The 26,000-nt window shown below is 41.5% G+C and overlaps 1 protein-coding gene across 1 annotated transcript; it reads left to right on the forward strand.

Annotated features, from left to right (window-relative positions):
* Positions 1-24,393, forward strand: nipa1 (NIPA magnesium transporter 1). The gene is made up of 5 exons (XM_060826250.1): positions 1-346; positions 8,245-8,292; positions 19,115-19,205; positions 19,886-20,046; positions 22,984-24,393. Exons 1-5 carry the CDS (start codon positions 220-222, stop codon positions 23,493-23,495), a joined length of 939 nt encoding a protein of 312 aa, XP_060682233.1. The 5' UTR covers positions 1-219; the 3' UTR covers positions 23,496-24,393.
* The last annotated feature ends 1,607 nt before the right edge of the window (positions 24,394-26,000 follow it).

The raw sequence follows: 26,000 nt of genomic DNA on the forward strand, positions 1-26,000 counted from the left end.
ATACGGAAGCAATCTTTTGCTAACTTTCTCCTAAAAAAACTTCAATGATAAGTGCTCTTCAGTACGTTGGAAATCAAAAGCATTGGAGTTATTAACTGTTGGTGGCATTAACACTTAAGAAAAAAAAAGAAATGTTGATGGTTCCAGTTGTGTGACAGGTTGCTACTTAAGAGTTGTGTGGTGGAGCACGAGCAGGTTACCTGGCCAGGTGAGCGTGGGATGGAGCCACAGCACGAGCAGACTTCAGGTGTCTCTCTGGGACTTAGCATTGCCTTGCTCGCCAGCCTCGTGAATGGCTCCACTTTCGTTTTGCAAAGAAAAGGCATCCTTAGAGCTGAGAAACGAGGTTTGTAATCATTGGATTATCTCACCAACACCCCCGCCAAAAAAAAGGTTAACCTGTACATGCAAAAATGACGCCAAAAACAAAATCTGGATGTGTTTAGCGGACAATGGAACCAGTGTGTCACAAGCTTCAACCGGAAAGGGCTGGGTCATCTGCACAGCCTGACCACTCTCTGAAACTGCAGTATAGATTGTAAACTGCTGATCGCATCTCATGATGTGTGGCAATTGTAGAATGTCAGCTCTGTCAGAAACACCTGATAAGAGCTGAATTGTAAGTGTCTTTCCCCGCCCCCCCCCCCCCCCCCCGCAATGAGCCAATGATCCATTTTGCGAAGTGGATGAAATGTACAGTATAGGATAACAGCCATCTATACTTGAAAATTATTTCTAATTGTAATTGAAAATGCAAATATCAGCAATTTCAGCCTTGATTTGCATTTTGTCTGGCTTCCACCAATGAAAAAGTAGAATTAACGCATTGCTTGTTCCAAAACCTCTGTTTTGCTTCTCCTATCTAAAAGATATTTAAAATTATTGTGTTTTCTAGCCTACACTTGCATTGAAAGTGTTAAAAGGATTACATTGTCTTGCCAAGGAAAAATTGGTATTTTGTGGATCTCATCTAATTAGATCTCATCCTAAAGTTATTTGTTCTCCCTAACTTGAAAAATGATGCCAGTAATGGTTTTATATCCTTGGTTAGAGTTTATGAAATATTGGTCTTCGTGGCAGCCTTGTGGCAAACGTTTCACTTGAGAACTCTAGACTCAATCCTACTGTCCATCGATAGCTCTATTTTCAGATTTAAATAAGACTTTTTAAATTTTGCCTTCAACAGATAAATGGTATTTTGACTCCAATATCTTCCATTAGAAAACTTTCCATGTTAGAACAATCTCAAATGGAAAATAACTCTCTTCAATCCCTTCATCGCAATTTTAAAAGAAGTGTTGAAAACTATGGATTTTGTAACCAAAAGAGGGTTTTTTTTGCCATTCATGATTTAATGCTATTTTGAAAAAGCCTGTTGTATCTCCATTTGTTTTTCTTTGTTGTGGAACAGTTCCAGGATCTTGAGCCTGTCCTCCTAATTTTATTCTCATTAGTTAATACCATGTTTGTAAACATAGTCAGTGGGAAATTGAGAAATAAATATGTCAGGAGATCTCAGTTATCTGTAAGAGTAACAGGTTGGTTATGGTAGGGGATTTTAACTTTCCAAATATAGACTAGACTGCTATAGTATTAAGGGTTTAGATGGAGAGGAATTTAAGTGTACAAGAATATTTTCTGATTCAATATGTGGATGTACTGACTGGGGAAGGTGCAAAACTTGGAGTAAAAAATGAGGTCTGCAGATGCTGGAGATCACAGCTGCAAATGTGTTGCTGGTCAAAGCACAGCAGGCCAGGCAGCATCTCAGGAATAGAGAATTCGACGTTTCGAGCATAAGCCCTTCATCAGGAATAAGAGAGAGAGCCAAGCAGGCTAAGATAAAAGGTAGGGAGGAGGGACTAGGGGGAGGGGCGATGGAGGTGGGATAGGTGGAAGGAGGTCAAGGTGAGGGTGATAGGCCGGAGTGGGGTGGGGGCGGAGAGGTCAGGAAGAGGATTGCAGGTTAGGAGGGCGGTGCTGAGTTGAGGGAACCGACTGAGACAAGGTGGGGGGAGGGGAAATGAGGAAACTGGAGAAATCTGAATTCATACCTTGTGGTTGGAGGGTTCCCAGGCGGAAGATGAGGCGCTCCTCCTCCAGCCGTCGTGTAGTTGTGTTCTGCCGGTGGAGGAGTCCAAGGACCTGCATGTCCTCGGTGGAGTGGGAGGGAGAGTTAAAGTGTTGAGCACACTCACTTCCCTCCAAGACACCTCCACACTCACTTCCCTCCAAGGCCTTGCGCCCACACCTCCACACTCACTTCCCTCCAAGGCCTTGCGCCCACACCTCCACACTCCCTTCCCTCCAAGGCCCCAAGGGATCCTTCCATATCCGCCACAAGTTCACCTGTACCTCCACACACATCATCTATTGCATCCGCTGCACCCGATGTGGCCTCCTCTATATTGGTGAGACAGGCCGCTTACTTGCAGAACGCTTCAGAGAACACCTCCGGGCCGCCCGAACCAACCAACCCAATCACCCCGTGGCTCAACACTTTAACTCTCCCTCCCACTCCACCGAGGACATGCAGGTCCTTGGACTCCTCCACCGGCAGAACACAACAACACGACGGCTGGAGGAGGAGCGCCTCATCTTCCGCCTGGGAACCCTCCAACCACAAGGTATGAATTCAGATTTCTCCAGTTTCCTCATTTCCCCTCCCCCCACCTTGTCTCAGTCGGTTCCCTCAACTCAGCACCGCCCTCCTAACCTGCAATCCTCTTCCTGACCTCTCCGCCCCCACCCCACTCTGGCCTATCACCCTCACCTTGACCTCCTTCCACCTATCCCACCTCCATCGCCCCTCCCCCTAGTCCCTCCTCCCTACCTTTTATCTTAGCCTGCTTGGCTCTCTCTCTTATTCCTGATGAAGGGCTTATGCTCGAAACGTCGAATTCTCTATTCCTGAGATGCTGCCTGGCCTGCTGTGCTTTGACCAGCAACACATTTGCAGCAAGGTGCAAAACTTGACCTACTCTTGGGGAAATAAGGCAGCGCAGGTGACTGAGGTGTCAGTGGGAGAGCACTTTGGGGCCAGTGACCATAATTCTATTAGTTTTAAAATAATGATAGAAAAGGATAGACCAGATCTAAGTTGGAGGAAGGCTAATTTTGATAGTATTAGGCAAGAACTTCCAAAAGCTGATTGGGGGCAGATGTTCACTGAAGGAACTGCTGGAAAATGAGAAGCCTTCAGTATTGAGATAACAAGAGTCCAGAGACAGTTTATTTCTGTTACGGTGAAAGGAAAGGCTGGTAGATATAGGGAATGCTGGATGACTAAAGAAATTGAGGGTTTGGTTTATAAAAAGAAGTAACCTTTTGTCAGGTATAGACAGGATAGATTGAGTGAATCCTTTGAAGGGTATAAAGACAATAGGAGTTAAGCAGAAAATCAGGAGAGCAAAAAGGGGACATGCGATAGTTTTGGCAAATAAAGTTAAGGAGAATCCAAACAGTTATTATAACTACGTTAAGGACAAAAGGGTAGGGAGAAAATAGGGTCCCTCGAAGATCAGCAAGGTATAGTTAGTACGTTTGTATAACATCAACATTGGAGGTGTGTGGAGCCGCAGGAGATAGGGGAGATACTAAATGAGTATATTGCATCAGTGTTTACTGTGGAAAAGGATATGGAAGATATAGAATGTAGGGAAATAGATGGTGATATCTTGAAAAATGACCATATTATAGAGGAGGAAGTGCTGGATGTCCTGAAATGCATAAGTGGATAAATCCCCAGGACCTGATCAGGTGTACCCTAGAACTCTGTGGGAAGCTAAGCAAGTGATTGCTGTGCCTCTTGCTGAGATATTTGTATCATCGGTAGTCACAGGTGAGATGCCACAAGACTGGAGGTTGGCTAACATGGTGCCACTGTTTAAGAAAGGTGATAAGGACAAGCCAGGGAACTATAGACCAGTGAGCCTGATGTCAGTGGTGGGCAAGTGGTTGGAGGAAATCCTGAGGGACAGGATGTACATGTATTTGGAAAGGCAAGGACTGATCAGGGATAGTCAACATGGCTTTGTGTGTGGGAAATCATGTCTCTCAAACTTGATTGAGTTTTTTGAAGAAGTAACAAAGAGGTTTGATGAGGGCAAAGTGGTGGACGTGATCTACATGGACTTCAGTAAGTTGTTCGACAAGGTTCCCCATGGGAAACTGGTTAGCAAGATTAGATCTCATGGAATACAGGGAGAACTAGCCATTTGGATTCAGAACTGGCTCAAAGGTAGAAGACAGAGGGTGGTGGTGGAGGGTTGTTTTTCAGACTAGACGCCTGTAACCAGTGGTATGCCACAAGGATCGGTGCTGGGTCCACTAATTTTCATCAATTATATAAATGATTTGGAAGTGAACATAAGATGACATCAACATTGGAGGTGTTGTGGACAACAAAGAAAGTTACCTCAGTTTACAATGGGATCTTGATCAGCTGGGCCAATGGCAGATGGAGTTAAATTGAGATAAATGTGAGGTGCTGCATTTTTGGAAAGCAAATCTTAGCAGGACTTGTACCCTTAATGGTAAGGTCCTAGGGAGTGTTGCTAAACAAAGATACCTTGGAGTTAAAGTTCATAGTTCATTGAAAATGGAGTCGCAGGTAGATAGGATAGTGAAGAAAGCATTTGGTATGCTTTGCTTTATTGGTCAGAGTATTGAGTGCAGGAGTTGGGAGGTCATGTTGTGGCTGTACAGGACATTGGTTAGATGACTTTTGAAATATTGCATGCAATTCTGGTCTCCTTCCTATCGGAAAGATGGTGTAATACCTGAAAAGGTTCAGAAAAGATTTGCAAGGATGTTGCTAGGGTGGAGGATTTGAGCTATAAGAGAGGTTGAATAAGCCAGAGCGTCAGAGGCTGAGGGGTGACCTTATAGAGGTTTATAAAATCTAGAGGGGCATGGATAGAATAAATAGACAATAAAAAGCCCTTTGACATATTCAGTTTCCGCTAGTCAGAAACGACCGCCTGACTATTCTAATTCCATTTTCCAGGACTTAACCCACAGCCTTGTATACTTTGGCACTGCAGGTGCACATTTCAGTACGTTTTAAAGGCAGTGGGCTCCAGGTTTCCACCACCGTCTGGTCATAGATCTTTCCATTGAGAGGAAATGTTCCTTTCTGACTACCCTATGCCCTCATAATTTTTGACATGTTAAGCATGCCCCTTTGCTCCAACCTCCACCCCACCATCTCCTCTGCTGCAATTTTCTTTTCATAACTAAAACTCTCCAACCCAGGTAACATCCTAGTAAAACTTCTCTGCACCCTTTCCAGTTTAATCACATCCCTCCAGTAATGTGATTTTCAGTACTTCACATAAAACCTATCGTTCTTTTTTTTTCCCCCAAAATAAATTACTTCAAGTTTTTCCAGATTAAATTGCATTTGTCACTTGGCATTCTGCTAACTAATCAAACCTTAAAGTTTGACAAAGCTGTGCTTTTGTAGCACTGACAAATTTGAATAACATGGTCACCATGTCAAAGTCCAAATTATGTGTGTATATCATAAAACAGAGTGAAAGTAACCATGTATTTGTGTGCGGTAATACATTATATATGAATACAATATCTTGCAGACTCTTAGTAATATTACTTCCAATTCTTTCTCTTCATACAACATGCATTCACCATATATCTATTTCTTGTTTGCAAAATTTTGCAATCCGAGCTGATGCGTTTAATTTCCTGTGAGATGCCTTATGAAAATCAATTTGTATCACTTATCTATTCAAGCAGTCACTTAAACAATACTAAGTTTGTCAAATGTGACTTTCTTCTTTTTTTTTAAGCAATTATACGAACAGACTTTGTTGTTGGCTGAATTGCTACTCAAAGATCCAAGTGCTCATAACATTGGCCTAAGACCTATCTGCTTTTAACTATTGTCCTCAATGAACTGATTGAATGCTCCTTTGTGGTACATTATAGTTTTATCCATGAAAAGTCTGTGATCAAATCCTTCACAGATAATGAGGACTGAGTGCATAGCCCATCTAATTATATGAAAATAGTGTTCCCTTAACATTATTACAGCAAGACTTAATAGTTTGGTTTTATAATAAAATAATTCAAAAAATAATCATTTCAAATAAGATAATTGTAACTCTCACTGTTCAAAATTGTAGATCACAATTAATTTTAAAGTATGACTTGTATAAATTCAGAAAGCCAAATTTGAAAAGACAATGTTAAATTTAGCTTATGCTTTTTTGAAAGCAAAAAGTGCTGATATGTAAACAAACAGTCCATTTTGAAGAATTAAACCTTGCAAAGTTCCCAGAATGATGCAGCTCTGAGTATCCTGGAAAAAAAAATCAAGGAAAGGATATATGTTGGCAAATTTCGATAATAAAACTCTTCCTTAGCTCAATTATAGAGACTGCTTTAGAATTAAGAGACCGATCAGTAAAAGGTTTTTTTGTATGAAAAGATAAAAAATGGTGGCAAATTTAGGAGTTAAAAAGCTAAAGAGAGAACTTACTTTAAAATGTGTGCATTCCAAGATGAGGTCCGTGAAATGTAACATGTATGCAACTCTAATAAGGATGCAACGTTCAAAAGTTTACACAAAGCAACTGATGGCCAATTTGAGAGCAACTCGGTGCATTACTGAGTAATCGTGATGGTGTTCAGTCAAATGTTTCATAATGTGAGTGCTATTGGTCAGAAAAACAAAAAAAAAGCCAAAAAAAGTGTAGTCAGGAGGAGAAAAGAACAGTGGAGCAGAAACAAACCAAACATGACTCCACATTTTAAGATGTGAGAAATTAGTAAGGATTGTCTTTGGAGACTGTTGCTGAATGAAATATGGTTTGCTGCACAATTCTTTTGCACAGAGTACTGCAGGGCCACAGAGTGGTGGAGGATATAAGTAGTTAATGGTAGATGAAGATAAGGTCATCATGGTCTTAACAGAACTCATTAAAGAGACTTGACAACTAATGGTGGTCAATCTGGCAACCTGAGGGTCACCACGCCTCAGACAAGGGGAGGGGTTGAGAAGGAGTAAACTAATGGTAACCTCAGCTGGCGTGGGGTTTGACCCCACATTGTAGGCATCACTAAACAGTTGTCCAGCCAACTGAGTTAAATCAACCAACGTAAGCCAATGCTTAGTAGATTATTGAGGAGTGTAATAGCAAAGAGATTTTTGACTGTTGATGCATTTTTTTACCAAGACAACCAAGATACGGCAATGTTACAGAAAAATATTACCCGGGTGGCACAGTGACTGCGAGGCAGCAGTGCTAACCACTGAGTGCCAGGGACCTGGGTTTGACTCCAGCCTCGGGCAACAGTTTGTGTGGAGTTTGCATATTCTCCCCATGTCTACTTGGGTTTCCTTCGAGTGCTCCTGTTGCCCCCCTTGGTCCAGAGATGTGCAGGTTAGAAGGACTGACCATGCTAAATTGCCCATAGTGTCCATGGATGTGTAGGTTAGGTGGATTAGCCATGGAGAATGCAGGGATAGAGTAGGTGTGGGATGCTCTTTGGAGGGTCAGTGTGAATTCTGTGGGCCAAATGGCCTGCTGCCTTGCAATAGGAGTTCTATGATGTTAAATACAAATGTAATTCTTGGGGCTGCATGGTGGAGAGGGCCTAGTAAAAGAAGATTTAGGTAAAAATGTGGGGAGCTTTTGGGAGTTTTTAAATTTGTTTAGTGTAATCTTTAAACAGGAGTTTCATTTTTAAAAAAAGGCAGACTAAGGGAAAGTTGAACTAATGTTATTATGCACACAATGAAAAATTAGCTTGACCACCATCCAGTAGTTTGGGAGATGGTATAAAGTGCCCCCTTGCAGCTCTGTTAGTTGAACTCTTATCATTTTTTTTCTATTGTTTGTACGAGAATCTGGTTCTAAATAGGTTTATTATGTATCAAAAAAAAGTGACTTCTGCTTATTTCCTCTTGCAGCTGACCAAAATGTAACAGTAACACATTTCAAAAAAAGGCTCCTTCCTGTTGAAATAGGCAAAATGTTTGACCACAAACACCCATGTGGTTATGCAAATTGTCAGTATTAATCAAATGGGTTTTTTTGATCTTAGTTTTAGAAAGTGAAAATCTCCAGTCTCTGGCTAGCACAGTGAAGTCAGGTTTGCCAGTGGTCATTAGAGAGGGATGTGGGTCACTGACTTTTGATTTTGAGGTATTGACCCTGTTTGTGACACAGACTTCCTTCAATTACTAATGAGAAAATGTCACCTCTTCTCTTTTGACAGGTGTTTCCTATTTAACAGAATTGGCTTGGTGGAGTGGAACCGTTGGAAGTAAGTGGCAATTTTTAGTGTCTCATTCTTGTTTTCAAATCCTTCCATGACCTCTCCCCTCACTATTTGTGTAACCTGTATCAGGCCTACACACTGTGATTTCTGACCTCTTGCACGCCCTCAATTTATTATGTTCACATACTCTTATCTCTTTTAAACAAGGTTTTATTTATCTGCTATGATTAGATTACTTAGTGTGGAAACAGGCCCTTCGGCCCAACAAGTCCACACTGACCCGCCGAAGTGCAACCCACCCATACCCCAACATTTATCCCTTACCTAACACTACGGGCAATTTAGCATGGCCAATTCACCTGACCCGCACATCTTTGGACTGCGGGAGGAAACCCACGCAGTCACGAGGAGAACGTGCAAACTCCACACAGACAGTCGCCTGAGGCGGGAATTGAACCCAGGTCTCTGGTGCTGTGAGGCAGCAGTGCTAACCACTGTGCCACCGTGCCACCCACCATATGGTGTGATATCAAATTTTTGTTTGATAGCACTTCTTCCTTGCTACATTATGTTCTTTCAGAATAAATACATCAATGCAAGTTATTGTGTTATCTTTTTACCTGCATTTCAACTAAACCCATAGAATCTCTACAGTGTAGAAGCAGGCTATTTGGTTCATCGAGTCCACACTGACTCTCAAGCATCCCACCCAGAACTAAACCGATCCCTGTGACCCTGCATTTCCCATGCCCAATCCAACTAATCTCTCACATCTGTGTGAGGAAACCAGAGCATCCAGAGGGGACCTACACAGACACTAGGAGAATGTGCAAACTCAACACAGATTGTTGCCCAAGGCTGGAATTGAATCTGGGTCCCTTGACTTGGACTCCACCTTCAAGGTTTACCTGCCTGGTGAGATATGAGCTGAGGAAGCTACATACATCAGCAGATGTGCTTCTCAGAACAACTGTGGTAAGTCTCTAATAAATGGTCATTCAGCATGGATGAACCATCAGACCCTTCAGTCCAATCAATCCACACCAACCATGTTCCCAAATTAAACAAGTCCCACCTGCGTGCGTTTGGCCCAGTTCCCTCCAAACCTTTTCGATTCATGAACTTATCAAAAGTTTTTTAACTATCTACACCCACCAGTTTCCTTGACATTTCATCCCACGCCTGAACCACTGTGTGGGGGAGAAAAAATGTCCTTCATGTCCTGTTTAAATCTTTCTCCCCTCTCCTTATAAATATGCCCCCTAGTTTTGAATTCCCCCACCCTAGGGAAAATATCCTTGTCATTCACCTTATCTATGCCCCTCACTATTTTATAAACCTCAATAAGGTCATCCCTCAAACTCCTATTCTACAGTGAAAAAATGGACCCAGTACTGATCCCTATGGAACACCACTGGTCACAGGCTTCCAGCTTGGAAAAACAACCCTCCATCCACTTCCACTCTCTGTCTCTGACCATAAAGCCAATTTTGTATCAATTGGCAAGTTCATGAATCCCATGTGATCTAACTTTACTTATGAGTCTACCACAGAGAATATGTAGGTAATGTCTACCGCTCTGCCCTCATCATTTCATGACAAAGGATGACTTGCTGGTTTTGGATTAAAGTCATTTTTAAAAAATATATTTTTATTGAAAAGTAGATTTTTAAAATATTCAAACAAATACAAAACAATACAAAGAAAGAGCACCAAAAAAATACAAAAACCCAAACTGCCCTCATGTACAAATGTATAAATATGTATAGAAAAATGTATATTTAAAAAACTCCAACTAATACTTAACTAAATAAGTAATAACCAACAACAAACTAATAAATAATAATAACTCAGCTCAACCAAACAATACACTTCCACTCGAATATCAAAAGCATTAATTTTCACCTATTCATGCGTTCACAGCTCCCCCTCTCTGGATATTGGATTCGTAAAGCACAATTGTTACAGTTTATTAGCGTGGCAGACAAATGTGTCCAGGTAATCCAAAAAGGGCCACCATGTCTTATAGAAATTCTCAGTTTTGTGGTGTACCATAATTATGAGACAATCCAAGGAAATATGCGCCATAACAATCTTCCACCAACCAGACAGGCCTGAGGGATTTTCGGATACCCAACCTAATAAGATTAGATTACTGAGTGTGGAAACAGGTCCTTTGGCCCAACAAGTCCACACCGACCCTCCGAAGAGCAACCCACCCAGACCCATTCCCCTTCACCTAAGACTACGGGCAATTTCCCATGGCCAATTCACCTAACCTGCACATCTTTGCACTGTGGGAGGAAACCGGAGCACCCGGAGGAAACCCACGCAGACACTGGGAGAATATACAAACTTCACACGGACAGTTCCCTGAGGCGGGAATTGAACCCGGGTTTCTGGCGCTGTGAGGCAGCAGTGCTAACCACTGTGCCACCATGCAGAAAGTGAGGATGTTGAGAAGTTTTTTCTTGTGTGCATTGACAGGAGATACACTGGGCAGGCCAAGAAAAAGAGAGATCGGCCTTTCTCCACCCTTACACCCAAAATCCCCTCCATTTTACCTGCCCCAGAGCTCCAGTATGTTTGAAGCCTACCACAGGACCGGAGACAATGGGTAAGAGTGCCCGTACCAAGTCTACACTTGGGTTATATTGAAGATACCCTTGCTTTAAATTTTAACAAACGATCCAGAGCCAAGAGGACCCTGTGGAGAATCTTCAACTGTCAAGTATGGGTCCTGTTGCAAATTGATATTTTTCTTGCGTTTTCCCAAATATCTTCCCATGCCTCTGAGGAGACCTCACTGCAGAGTTGATCGAACTCCTCTGAGGAGGTGCCCCCCCAATTGATGATATAAAGTGCTGACAGAAAGTGTGGTCTTAGTACAGAGCACCCTCCTGTCTATGTCAGATTTGTAGGGATCAGTCAAAAGTGTAGTCTTTTTTTGAATATGGTCCCTAACTTGAAAAAAGCAAAAAGCCCCTGTCAGATACCTTGTATTTCCATGCTAACTGATCAATGCACATTATTGTGTCTCCCTCAAATAAATCGCCCATGTAAGACACATCCCTATCTGCCCGATGATTGAATCCTGAAACTACCATCCACGGTTGAAAACCCGGCATACCTACTTTTGGTGTAAGAGAAGATGTTTTGCCAATATTGCCTTCCCTCTGCCGAATTACCCTCTGTGCTTTAACCGTACTGATAACTATTGGGTTATGGCAATATTCCCTAACTGTTCTCATTTTGTCCAAAAACAGCAACTAGTAAGGGGCACTTTGCTTGAGAGGTTGCGATATCTAACCATATTGAAAGAGGGCCCCCATATCGCTCACATAAGATAAAAGCAAGTTTAGTTGATAGGTTTTAATGTCTGGGAGATCTACTTCCACCCAGTCTGAGGCAATTGCAGCTTAGCTAATTTAATAAGGGGCCGCTTACAATGCCAAATAAGAACTGAAGCAGCCGTTCAGTCTCCTGAATGTTTGCTTATCAAAAATCAGGGGGAGCATCTGTATATGCTACAACAAAAGGAGGAGAATATTCATCTTAATAAGCACTATCTGATCTAACCACGAGAGCGAAAGTGCTCCCATCTTTGAAGGTCTTGTTTGATTTTGTCGAATAATTGAATAAGATTTGGCTTTGAACAACCGATCGAGAACTGGAATGGTGAATATGTCCAAATGCATAAAAACCCCTCTGTGACCACTTAAGTGGGAATCAATATTTGCCGTCAAGACCTAGCACCTTCGTGAGACCGTGCATAGGCATATCCATGATTTTGCAAAATTAATTTTGTACTCCAAAAAGTGCCAAACGAGCTGATGCATTGTATCAGGCGAGGCACTGAAACTGCTGGGTTTGGCAAAAAAATTAAGACATCATCCGCATACAACAAAATCTTATTTAATTTTGACCCCACTTCTGGAGTCGATCGATTGGGATCCCTACGAATAGCCTCCACCAATGGTTCAATCACCAATGTAAAAAGCAGTGGTGAAAGGGGACAGCCCTACTGGTTGCCCGTAAAAATGCTAAAATTGCTTGATCGTATCTTACTGGTGATGACTGCAATAAGAGGATCACTGTAGGAAACCTTTACCCATCTTATAATGGCTTTGAACAAGCCGAACCATGCCAGAGGATAAAAAAGGTACGGCCACTCAACTCTGTCAAATGCCTTCTCTCATCTAGAGAAATCACCAATTCCTGTACTGACTGTTGTTGACACACTTGAATTACATTAAGCAGCCTCCGAACATTATTGGAGGATCTACAGCCCGATATGAAGCCCGTCTGGTCCCCTTTAACAATACAAGGTAACACAGTCTCCAGTCTTAACGCGAGAGTCTTAAAGAGGATTTTGAAGTCAACATTTAATAATGAAAAGGGCTGTACAAAGCACAGTCATCCAGGACCTTCCTTTTTTTTTAAGAATAAGAAAAATATTGGTCTCTCTGAGATGGTGGGAGATGATCATGACCAAACGAGTCATTGAACATGTTGATCATTGGACCTGAAAATATGCTAATAAATTCCTTATAGGATTCACTGGGAAGTCCATTGGGACTGAGCGTCTTTCCATTCTGAAGCTGCCTCACAGCTTCCTGCACCCCTTGCTTTGTTAAGGGGGCATTGAGGAAAGACTAGTGTTCAGGGGTCCCACCTGGGAACTCCAGGACTTTGAGAAAGGACTCCATCTTGGCCCAACCCTCCGATTGGTATAACTTAGGGTAAGATCTCTGGAATGCCACATTAATCTTTTTGGAATCATATGTTAGGTTCCCAGACCCTTCCCTAATCGACATAATGGCTTGATGGACACTCCTTTTCTTGGCGAGATACGCTAGGGTACTTGCCCAGCTTGTCACCATGCTCATATAACCTTTGCTTTGTGAAAATAAGTTCCTTCTTTGCTATTTGCATGAAAACTGAGTTCAATGCAGACCGCAGTGCTGTAATACTATGTAGCTTGGCCAACAAGGGCCTATCAAAGTAAGCTCCCTTGGCTGCCATCAACGGTGCTTCGAGGGGATATTGCTGTTCGCCCTTTTGACATTTCCTACTGGCAGAGTTGGAAATAACTAACCCCCTGACATAGGCTTTGGCAGTTTCCCAAAGGACGGTAGGCTACTAACAGCCTTGATTAATGTCTCGGAATGCCCAAAATTCTGCAGAGAGGTGCTCCACAAACTTCTTATCCTTCAGGATAAAGGGATCCATTCACCAGTGCCTCGGGGCCACTATTGTATCCTTAATCTTAACCAGCAAGCACACTGGAGCGTGATTGCTGATGGTAATGTTGCCAAATTCAGGGTTGCCATGGGGTCAGAAAAAAATGTAAAATCCCTGCCTGTAGTAGGGCGGAGAGACCTCCAGACATCCACCAACCCTAACTCCACACACAGATCCACTAATTGTGGGCGGCACAGTGGTTAGCACTGCTGCCTCACAGCACCTGAGACCTGGGTTCAATTCCCAACTCAGGCGACTGACTGTGTGGAGTTTGCATGTTCTCCCCATGTCTGCGTGGGTTTCCTCCGGGTGCTCCGGTTTCCTCCCACAGTCCAAAGATGTGCAGGTCAGGTGAATTAGCCATGCTAAATTGCCCGTAGGGTTAGGTAAGGGGTAAATGTAGGGGTATGGGTGGGTTGCGCTTCGGCGGGTCGGTGTGGACTTGTTGGGCCGAAGGGCCTGTTTCCACACTAAGTAATCTAATCTAATTGTTTAGTTTGTACAGAGGGTACTGTGGGATCGATGAGACAATTAAAATCTCCCCCTATAATGATATGTTGGGACTCGAGTCTACTCAATTTAGAGAACTCATCGAACAGAAATTTGAGAGGATGGGCCAGAAGGCAATAAACATTTAAAACACCATATCCTTCCCCATTTATCAGGGCTTTGAGAATTACAAACCTCCCATGTATGTCTTTAATACACTATAGTAACTTAAATGGGTGATTCCTCCTAATCAGTATAGATACTCCCCTACTTCTGGTATTAAAAGATGTAAAGTAAACCTGATCAAACCAGTCTGCTGTAGTTTCAAATGTTTCCTATCATCCAAGTGTGTCTCCTGTAACAAAGCCAATATCCACCTTTTCTTTTCTCCAGACTTGAGTACTTTCTTTCTCTTAATTGGTGAGTGACTTCCCTTGATGTTCTGCGTACACCATTTAATCAAGTCATGAGCCAGAACCTTCTGCTGTAACATTTAGATTCCAGAGAGGAGGAACACAAACCACAAATTGCTGAGTCTTAGTGTCGCAAGATCCATCAAACATAAAAACTACACAAAGTAAAACAATTGCAGTTAACAAACCTACAAAGCTAGCAAAGATTATATACAACAAAAACCAAAACACAAACCAACATATAAAGCACTAATGGCGCTGAAAGGGGAAACTCACCTCCTGCCCAAAGGGGGCATCTATACACCCCGAAACCCAACTTCCCATCCTGCTGTTAATACTGTTAAATACTTGAACCGGGCATAAACTGCCTGTAAGTAGCCATCTAGCCATCCCAACCATTTCACTCCTCCTAGCTAGAGCCACACTGCAAACACAAGCAGAAAAGAGAGAAATTAACCATGAAATAACAACGTGAATGAAGAAATTTTGAGAAAAAAAAGGGTTAAGTACCCCACCCATCCTTTGGTGTAACTTAGAAATTGAAAGTAAACATCTCATCCACCACCAAACATAGTTTAGACCAGATTATTACCAGTAAAAAAGATAGGAAAGAAAGCCCCTACCAGACTTAATCTGTGTTTTTTAAAAAAACAGACATATCCAAACAACACTACTATTTGTGCAAATTAATTGTTCAGATTAAGTTAATTTGTCCACAAAGTCTCTTTCCTTCTCCGACATGTCAAAATGTTGTACAGATCCATCTAAGGTGATCCAAAGCACCGTCGGACACCCAGAATACTAGATCCTAAGCTCCCTCGGTCTTCTCTCGACACCATTATAGGATTTTCTTTTCTGGATCACTGCTGCTGAGAGGTCCTGGAAGAACATGATCTTAGAGCCCTCATAAACTAGGACCTTCGGATCCTTCCCCTGAATTCTAGAAGCTTCCACGATTCTCTTCTAATCTCTATAATGATGAAATCGCACCAAGACAGGATGATGACGTTGGTCCAGACCTGACCTCTGCGCCGTGACCTATAGAGCCCTCTCAATCTTCAAGTTTCCCATTCTAGCTAGTTAAGGAATTTCAGCAATCCGTTCTCAATAAATTCTGCCGGCGGCTCACCTTCTTTACCCTCCAGCAGACCGATGATCCAAATATTTTTTTTCTCCTGCTTCTATTCTTGAGGTCATCAACTTGTTCAAGTAAATTATGGACCTGTGTCTCCAAGGCTAGGATCCTATCCTTGAAGGAACCGCTATCAGCTTCCACCACAGCAGCTCTGCGTTCTACCTCATTTGTCCTTTTCTCCAGGTCTCCCAGCTACTGTTCATGCTTCTGTAGCACGATAGAGTTCTGGGCCAGCTTCTCCTCTGTCTGCTTCCCCAATATCTCGCGAGAATTCGTGAGCTCCTTCAACACAACCTGGTCAGAAATTGAGTCTGAGGATCCTGCAGGCTGGGCCATGGGCCCGCCTCAGATGCTCCTCCTCCCTTCTTCGGTATCCCTGGACGGTGAAAACCAAGATAATTTTATTTTTAAGAGTTTTCTGGGACTCCATGACTTTTCCGGTTGTCCGGGGTAGGGCAGGTTGAAAATTCTAGATGAAAGTGAGGACTGCAGATGCTGGAGATCAGAGTCGAGTGTATGATGCTGGAAAAGCACAGCAGGTCAGGCAGCATCTGAGGAACAGGAGAATCGATGTTTCGGGCAAAAGCCCTTCATCAGGAATCGGATTAAAAGTTCATCCTGCTTATGTTGGGTTGCAGCGCTCTGCAATGCGATCTTCCCAGATTGCGGCCATCTTTGATCCCCACCTGGATTAAAGTTTGATTGTTCCAGATTCACTCCAGCAAAATACCCGACATGAGATGCACCAGGGAAACTAGGCCAACATTCAAATTGAAATCCACTGCAATCTTGACAATCTCTTTGGTTACTTCTTTTAAAGACTCAATCAGGTTTATGAGACACGATTTTCCTTGCAAATGCTGACTATCCCTAATCAATCCTTGCCCCTCCAAATGCATGCAAATCCTATCTGCTGCTGTCTTCTTAAAAAAGCTTGTTTCCAGTAACTGATTGTGATGAACATTTGTGAAATTGAGTCATGTACTTCAACCACGGCATTGTATCAGTAAGTTAGCCGAACAGACTCGAACACAACAGGAACAGAAGGATAGCTGAGAATATATTGCCATTTACCAGTACTGTGACCAAGATTGGCTAAGCCAAAGACCCAGTGTGTCGGTCATGAAGACTTATCTAGAGCAACAACAACAATCATGAACAAGGATGACTTACCAGTTTTGGATTAGAGTTGATTGTTCCAGATTCACTACAGAAAAATAACCTGTATGAGATGCACCAGGGAGAATTCAGATCACCAAGAGTAGAGCCAGGATTGGGTGATCGGTGTTCTGGCTAGGGATCTCAAAGGACATTGAAGACCTCAATCTGGATCTGTATCACTGTCTAAGAATATGGGTTAGGCAATTTAGGGGGAACCATCTTTGGGTAAATGTATAAGTTCATGATTCTGAAAGGATCAATGCATTAGTTTCAACCCAATCTGATGTCATCAGGATTTTAGGGAAAATCCAGAACACCTTAGGATCTTGTAGGTCTCCCAATAGTCATAGTAACAACATCTAGCCTACTTATGTAACTTGTACCAGGTTCCTCACACTCACAAAGTTGCAAGTTGTTCAAGATAAGTCTCTTCTCATTCAGACTCACTCATGACTTTTTTTCTTTACCACTGTGAACCAAATAGACCCATCCATCTGGTCAAGGAAAGAGGGTGGCAGCAACAAATTACTCCAACTGCAAGTCCATAGTGGTTGACATTGCAGCATTTGTAACAGCAATAAGAAGGGAGGAACTCCTAACACACGACTGTCTGTTTTTTTTTCAATACTGACTCCATCTGAAATCACATTATTCATAAAAGGGGGAAAAGAAAACAAAAAGCAAATAGTGGAAATCAGAAAAATAATGGAGAAAATGACAAGTTAATGCTTTGTCATAAGCTTTCAGATTGGATAAAGGAGGTGTTTTTTTTAACAAAGTAACTCAATGAAGAAAGCAAGCTCAAAATAAGAGGAAAAATTCATAGACTGACTTCTAATACATTTGAAAGGAAAGCAGGAGCTGGTCAAATGGCTGAAAGCTCTTCAGTTGTCAACCTCTTGTCCATGTTTTAAGATGCTACTGAAAACCTCCTTTGAACAGAACTGTCTTCATGTCTCATGTATAGGTGTCACATGAACCATGCTCTTGTGAAACATCTTGGGATTGTACTGATATCTCAAAGGTACTATATAAATATGAGCTGTTGTTACTCCCACACTGGATGAGATCACCATGAAGATCACATCTTTTCAACCTTTCCTCTTGTCTGAGGCACAATGACCCTTTAGTTCTAACACCCCCAGATATCTGTCTCTCATGATAGGACAGTCCTAATGTCAGAGTCATAGCATTGGACAGCACAGAAACAGACTCTTCAGTCCAACTCACTCATGCTGGCCAGATATCCTAAGCTGATCTAGTCCCATTTGTACACATTTGGCTCATAGCCTCTGAACTCTTCCTATTCATGTACCCATTTAGATGCCTTTTAAATGGCATAATTGTACCCGCCTCCATCATATCCTCTGGTAGCTTGTTCCATAATGCAGTACCGTCTGCGTGAAAAAGTTGCCCCTCAGGTCCCTTTTAAATTTTTCCTGTCTTGTGCCTTCTGGGACTATGCTGACTTGAACTTTAATCTTAATGTTAAGCACATGACAAGATGAGAAAAAAATCCTGGTAAAGGAAATTGAAGGTTTTTAGAGATATGGAGCATGTGCACACAGTTGAGTTGGATATGATGTCCTGGATTTTTTTTTCAAAAATGTAGTTTTTACAATAAGATACTTTGGGATGTTCTTTTTTCCATGTAAGATTTGCCACTTTCCTCTGAGGTTGGTCCATGTTTAATTTTGATTTATTTATTGTCACATGTACTTTGTTACAAAATACAGTGAGGTGTTGCATCGTGTCACCACTTCCTGGTACCATCTTCAAACACAGAAAAGTAAACCAAACCATAGAATATAAAGGCAGAAGAATAAATAAATAAAGAAAAAGCATTCAACTTCACAATCTTTCTTGTTAAGTGCTCCACCGCGGGCCTGGTGTCTGGGCATGAGTCCCCTTGTCTGCACTGCTGCTGCTGAAATGCAAGTCACGCTATGCATTCTCTCGGATTGCTGCAGGGTACCACACCAGCTCAAACTTGATTGCGCCATCAGCTGCATTGGACACAGGTGTTACTGGGAACCCAAGCTATCTCTGCCAAAGCAGCCAAGAATCCATGTTGCCGACTGCCATGAGTCCACGCTGCGCTTACTCACCAACGTTGTTGCTGCAACCAAGCTCTTCAACTAGAGGGAAGTAAAATAGAAGAGGAAAAAGAGAGGGAAAGAGAAAAAGTGGATGGAGCCCTGGGATCAGAAGCCTTACTCCACCGCAGTCTTACTGGGAAAAATATCCTGTGGTTGATGGATGAACTTTAAAACCACTCTGTGGTGTCACAAACTGGTGCTGTGATTCTGCACCACCCTCATGCTCTTGGAATTATTCTAGTTTAGTTTTGGTGTAAGTGGTTAAATGTTTCTTTTGTTTTGAAACCAGCATGAATGAACTAATACTGATTTTCTTCTTGTTGCAGTGGGACTGGGTCAAATAGGAAACTTCTTCGCTTACAACACTGCCCCTGCTGCTTTGGTAACGCCACTAGGAGCCCTCGGCGTCCCATTTGGGTACTATTTTTCACTTGCAGTATATTTATTTACTTATTTATTTATTGCGCTATGTCATGGAAATTGGTTTTCATTGTGACCAGTTGCAGGGCTATGACACTGGATGTTATTTCAACACTTTTCTCTTGAATGAGTACATGACTTTACTCATATCAATTGTTCTGTGTCTCATGCCTCTTTTAAACTGCTATTTTTTTTTAAAACCCACTTCTTTGAACAAATCTGCTTTCAAGATAGGTATCAAATGATCATGCTCCAGAGGAGATTATTGATAATTTTATGTTTACATAGCATCACTGAACTATCAGTAGCTGTTATGAACCATTCTTAAGTTTTATTTACTGATCTGATCGCATCTTATTCGCAAGAACAGCTTGGAGGAAGATGCTCAGTATTTCCTGCGATAGAGCACCTTAATCATCATAGAATCATAATCTAATGTTTAAAATCTCAGATATTATAATCCAGTCTAGTCTTGTATTTAGAGATAATTCGAAGTATTAATCGAGTGGAACAATGTAGAACTGAAGTAGCAGCTATTTGGAATTCATCCAATAACTGGGCAGGAATATGATTTGCTTTGGATCCTTGATGTAGTAATTGTTTGTTCAAGTGCAGATAATTAAATGTGCCTTTTTTTTCACCTACTCATTCCTTTTCTACCCTGGTCTTCTTTCTAGGTCAATCTTGGCTTCATATGTGTTACAGGAGAAGCTGAACCTGTTAGGGAAACTAGGATGTCTACTCAGCTGTGCAGGTTCAATAGTGCTGCTTATTCATGCTCCCACAACTGAGAATGTAACATCAAGGTTACAACTAGAAGAGAAGTTAGCAGATCCAGGTAAATCTGAGTAAATGTAGTGTTGTGACATTCATGTGAATTTATATGGATGGAAGGACTGTAATACTGATTGCTAAAGCACCCTAGTCATTCTTTGACATAACTCAGTGGGGTGGCACGGTGGCTCAGTGGTTAGCGCTCCTGCCTCAAAGCACCAGGGCCCTGGGTTTGATTCCACCGACAGACGACTGTCTGTGTAGAGTTGGCAACTTCTCCCTGTGTCTGCATGGGTTTCCTCTGGGTGCTTCACTTTCCTCCCACAGTCCAAAGATGTGCAGGTGAGATGAATTGGCCGTGCTGAATTGCCCATAGTCTGCAGGGATGGTGTAGGCTAGATAGATTAGTTATGAAGATGCAACGTTATGAGGATTGGGTAGTGGAGTGGGTCTGGGTGAGATGCTCTTTGGAGGGTGATGGGGACTTGATGGGCTGACACACTGAAAGGATTCTATGATTAGAATCTAACTCCTCCATCAATTAACCATTATTTCTTCCTCTTCTGACTTTTTTTTTCAATCCAACCTTAATTCCTCATCATCAATAGCTTTGAACAATAGCCTTTGAACAATTGGTCAAGTTCCTTTTTGGAAAGCACATTGTTGATAGGCTTTCTCTGATTCATTTAATCCACACTTACAAGGTTGGTCAAGTAAGTTCTCCCCTTCTCTATTCACAGGGGTCAACTTGTAGTTACACAGTTAATCCCTACTCTGATAATTAGTTTAATTTTTTCTTTCAACTGGAACTGGAGATAGTGGACTAATGTTCATGACATTAGACAAGTAATTCCAAGACCAAAGCTAATTATCTTGGAGCACTCCGCTCAAATCCCACATTGACAGCTGGTGAAATTTAAATTAAATTAATAAAATCTGTAATTGAAAACTAATGGTAACCATGAGAGTGTTGTTGATTTGTCATTAAAAACCAATTTGGTTGATTTGTGTTAGAAACCTGCTCCTCTTCCCTGACCTGACCTACACATGATTCTAGATCCTTTCCCCTCCCCCCTTTTGAATGTGGTTGTTTCTTAATTGATCTCTGAAATAACCTAGTAAGTAACTCCAAGGGCAATTAGGGATGAACAACAAATACTAGAGTTGCCAGTGATGCCCACATCCCATCAGTTTTTTTTTAATGATTTAATACCATTGAATTTCTGGTGGTTTGGGTATCATCATCATTGTTTGAAAATGCCATCATGTTAGTGTATTTTTGAATCCATTATGATCTTGCAAAAATTCAATACCATTCATAAATAACAATCAGCTCTCATTCCTAATCTATCTTGCTAACTTGCATAAGTACCCTTTGAATATCTTTAACTTACAACTTGCTTTGTAATTTTCTTCTTCTCCTGCCTTTTCTAACTTCATGCTTTTTCTAACTTGACCAAGTTTTTGCATGAAAGGCTATTGTTCAAAGCTAAAGATGATGAGGAATTAAGGTTGGACTGAAAAAAAAGTCAGAAGAGGAAGAAATAATGGTTAATTGATGGAGGAGTTAGATTCTAATCATAGAATCCTTTCAGTGTGTCAGCCCATCAAGTCCCCATCACCCTCCAAAGAGCATCTCACCCAGAACTAGATCTCAAACTTGAAACAAGCTGTAATGCTTTGTGGTACAATTAATATGAAAGCCTGATTAGGAAGTGCTGACAAAACAAAATAAAGGTATTTAGGTGTCTTGCTGTGCTTTTGTTCAAATAATGTTTGTTTTTTCTCATTGTTGTATCTGTCTAATATTATAGTGATTACATCTTCCACTAAAGGAGGGAAAATTCAGGCTTAGCTAAGCTTGCATGATTCTGCTGCATTTCCTGATGTGTGGTTGAAAACGCAGGTAGAGCCAACTGTCCTCTGTCAGATAATCGTGCACTTCAGGGAAAGGGAAATAGAATTGTGGATCAGCAATGCATACAAACTTACAAATCTGGAGTGATATTGGCAGTTTGGCCCCGTGAGCCTCTTTTTGCTATTTAATATATTATGGCTGACCTGGTTGTAACCTGAAGTCTACATTTCCATTGACTCATGATAACGTGTAACCCCCTTCCTTGCCAAAAATCTATAACACAGTAAGGTGACCAATACTGCACACAGTATTCCAGATGTTGCCTTTTGCCATGTATAGTTGAAGCATAACCTCCATGCTTTTTTTGCCTGCCTCCACAACAAACATTTGCATTCTATTGTCTTAATTACTTGCTGTACATTCATGCTAACTTCATGATTCATGCAGTGGACAAACAGCCCCCACTGCAGACTCTCTCCATTTATACAATGTGCTTTTATGTTCTCACCAAAATGTACAATGGCACACATTGCCACACTATAGTACACTTGCCAGAAGTTTGCTCTGTTATAGCCTCCTTATGTTCTCATCACAACTTACTTTTCTACCTATCTTTGTGACATCAGCAAGTTTAGCAAGCATATCTTTGGTTCCTTGATCCAAATAACGTATATAAATGGTAAATAGTTAAGGCCCCATCACTGATCCCTGTGGGATACCACTCATTACATCTTGACACCCAGAACAGAGCAAACCACTAATACAAGAACAAAATGTTATGCATGGTAGAGATCTAAAATGAAGTCATAAAATACCGGGCAGGTCTGGCAGAATCTGAGGAGAGGAAAGTAGAATTAATCTCACATGTAGAATCACTGCCCTGAAACACTGACTCAATTTATCTCTGCACACATGATCAAACGTAATGAGGATTTTCAGCTGTGTCTTTTTTTTGGTCTTCGTTGCAGACCAAGACTCCTTGATGCATTTGTGTTTGTGCTGGAGCAATTAATGCCAATAACATGGCCTGATATGACACCAGTAAACATTTTATAAATGGAAGGTTTGGGGTGGAGGAATAGGTCAATTTAAAAGCACCTTTTTTTAAACCCATCTTTCATAATTATTATTATTCTTTTACAGTGTTTCTTGGTTACGTCTGCATTGTCTTCTCACTTCTTATCCTGCTTATTTTCGGGATCGCACCTTCTCATGGCTCCACCAACATCCTGGTTTACATTAGTATTTGTTCGTTACTGGGGAGCTTCACTGTGCCCAGCAGTAAAGGCATTGGTTTAGCAGCTCAAGAAGCATTTAGTGATAATCCATCAAGTCAAAGAGCCCTTTTCCTCTTCATCATCCTATTGGTAACATTGGTTTGCAGTATTCTTATTCAATTTATATATATTAACAAGGCTTTGCAATACTTTGACTCATCCATATTCAATGCAATATACTATGTGATTTTCACAACTTTGGTCATTCTGGCTTCTGCCATCCTCTTTCGAGAGTGGAATAATGTTGGATTTGTAGATTTTCTAGGAATGCTGTGTGGATTTATCACTGTTTCGGTAGGGATCATACTCTTGCAGGTTTTCAAGGAATTCAGCATCTCTGCCAGTGACTTAAGGAAAATCACTTCAAAGAAGCACTGAAACATAAGGATATACTGACTCTTTCATAAGTTGTGTTTCAGATTTTGAACAAATAATGCTTGTATGGTGGTAAGGATTGAGGATATTTAGAACACAGCTATTGGAAATTGCAACATATTTAATCCTTAATTTGTATTGGCCCCATGTCAGATGCACTTCTTACCCTGCTGTTCACTACTTCCTCTCCTTCCCTTGTCCACTTGAGAGAATCTTGAGAAGCTCACTCCTGAAGGAGAGCAAGTTCAGGCTCTACAAAATCTCAGACCCATAGTTTAAAAGAGGAAACGGAAAAAGACTGGATTTAGATTGTGTTTTTTGTGGCTTCATGACATCCCAACATGCTTTTTAATACATTTTCCATTTTAGTCACTGCTGTAAAACAAAATGGCAGGTAGTTAACACTGAACAAACTCTCCACAAACGATTTTTAAACATTGGCCAGGGATAACTTTCCTGTTTTTTTTAAATAGTGGCATGGGATCCTTTATGTCTATCTGAAAGCGAGCAGCTCAGGTCTCAATTTAACATCTTCCACTCCGTGTACTGAGCTGAAGTGTCAGCCTTCTGAGTCAGCAGCAAGTTTGATCTCCATTGAGCCATGGATGATGAATGCTGGTCCTGGTCATGCCCTCTTGCACCCATCCCCGCCCATCCCTCCATTAGTTTTTAAGGGGAAATAAAAACCTGTCAGCTTAGCAACTGTCCACGTGACACAGTAACAATAGGAGAGAGCTCACATGAAGAGACCCATATTCTGTTACTCTGCTGTTGACACAACTTTATATCAACACAGCATTTGGGTTGTTGCCAGAGGCAACTGTCACAACAGAAGTTGCTTGGAATTGTGATGCAACTGAAGTTTGGGTAATAATACTGACCAATAAAACTTGGAAATTGTTTTGTGATGGTAATTTTTTATTACTCTTTATACTTTTTCTTTTAAGCTGTGGTTTTAAAAGAGTTAGCACTTTTTGAAAACTGAAAACTTGTGACACTTTTAATTTCCTTCATGCACTAAACAGCAGCAATGGATTAGATATTCGGGCAATGAATTATCTTCAGCAAACTTTTAAAATGTACAAGCTGAGACATCTTAACATAAAGAGTACAGTTCTAATCTGGGTACAGGAAAAGAGGGACTTGAGTGCGTATATACACAGATCATTTGAGAGTGGCCTGAGAGGCAGAGAGAGTAGTTAATAAAATGTACTGTATCCTGGGGATTTTTCATAGGGGTACAGAGTATAAGAACTAGGAGCTGGAGTAGGCTGTCTGACCCTTCGAGCCTACTCTGCCATTCAATAAGATCATGGCGGATCTTTTCGTGGACTCAGCTGCACTTACCCACACTCTCACTGTATCCCTTAATTTCTTTATTGTTCAAAAAAAATCTATCTTTTAGTTTTAAAAATGTTTACTGAAGTAGTGTCAACTACTTCACTGGTCAGGGAATTTCATAGATTTACAACCCTCTGGGTGAAGAAGTTCCTTCTCGATTCAGTCCTAGAAGCTCCCTCTAATCTTGAGGCTATGCCTCTTGTCCTAGTTTCACATCCTCTCAACTTCTAGCTTACCTATTCCCTTCATAATTTTAGATGTTTCTATAAGATCCCCCCATTCTTCTGAATTCCACTGAATATAATCCCAGTCTACTCAGTGTCTCCTCGTAAGCTAACCCCCGAACTCCGGAATCAACCTAGAGAACCTCCTCTGCACCCCCTCCAGTGCCAACACATCCTTTCTCAAGTAAGGGGAGCAAATCTGCACACAGTACTCCAGGCGTGGCCTCACCAGCACCCTGTATAGCTGTAAAATAACCTCCCTGCTTTTAAACTCAATCCCTTTAGCAATCAAGGACAAAATTCCATTTGCCTTCCAAATTACTTCTTGTGTCTGCAGGTGAACCTTCTGTGATTAATGCACAAGACATTTGTCTGCATAGCAGTATGCTGCAACTTTTTACCATTCAAGTAATAATCCTTGTTACTGTTACTCCTTCCAAAATGGATGACTTCACATTTATTTACATTTGTATTCCATCAGCCAGACCTTTGCTCACTCACTTAAAGTATCTACGTTTCTCTGCAAAGTTTCAAAGTCCTCCGCACACTTTGTTCTGCCACTCATTTTAGTGTCATCTGGACATTTTGACACACTACACATGGTCCTCAACTCCAAATCATTTATATAAATTATGAATAAAACTGATCCCTGAGGTACACCACTAGTCACTGGTTGTCAGCCAGAATAGCATTCATTTAAACCCACACTTTGCTTCCTGTTAGTCAACCAATCCTCAATCCATGCTAATACTTCACCCGTAACACCACACACTTTATTTTATACAGCAGCCTTTTGTGCAGTATCTTGTTGAAGGCCTTTTGGAAATCTAGGTATGCCACATACGGGCGGCACGGTGGCACAGTGGTTAGCACTGCTGCCTCACAGCGCCAGGGACCTGGGTTCAATTCCCGCCTCAGGTGACTGACTGTGTGGAGTTTGCAC

Source organism: Hemiscyllium ocellatum, chromosome 6 (assembly GCF_020745735.1).
Source record: "Hemiscyllium ocellatum isolate sHemOce1 chromosome 6, sHemOce1.pat.X.cur, whole genome shotgun sequence".
NCBI lineage: Eukaryota > Metazoa > Chordata > Chondrichthyes > Orectolobiformes > Hemiscylliidae > Hemiscyllium > Hemiscyllium ocellatum.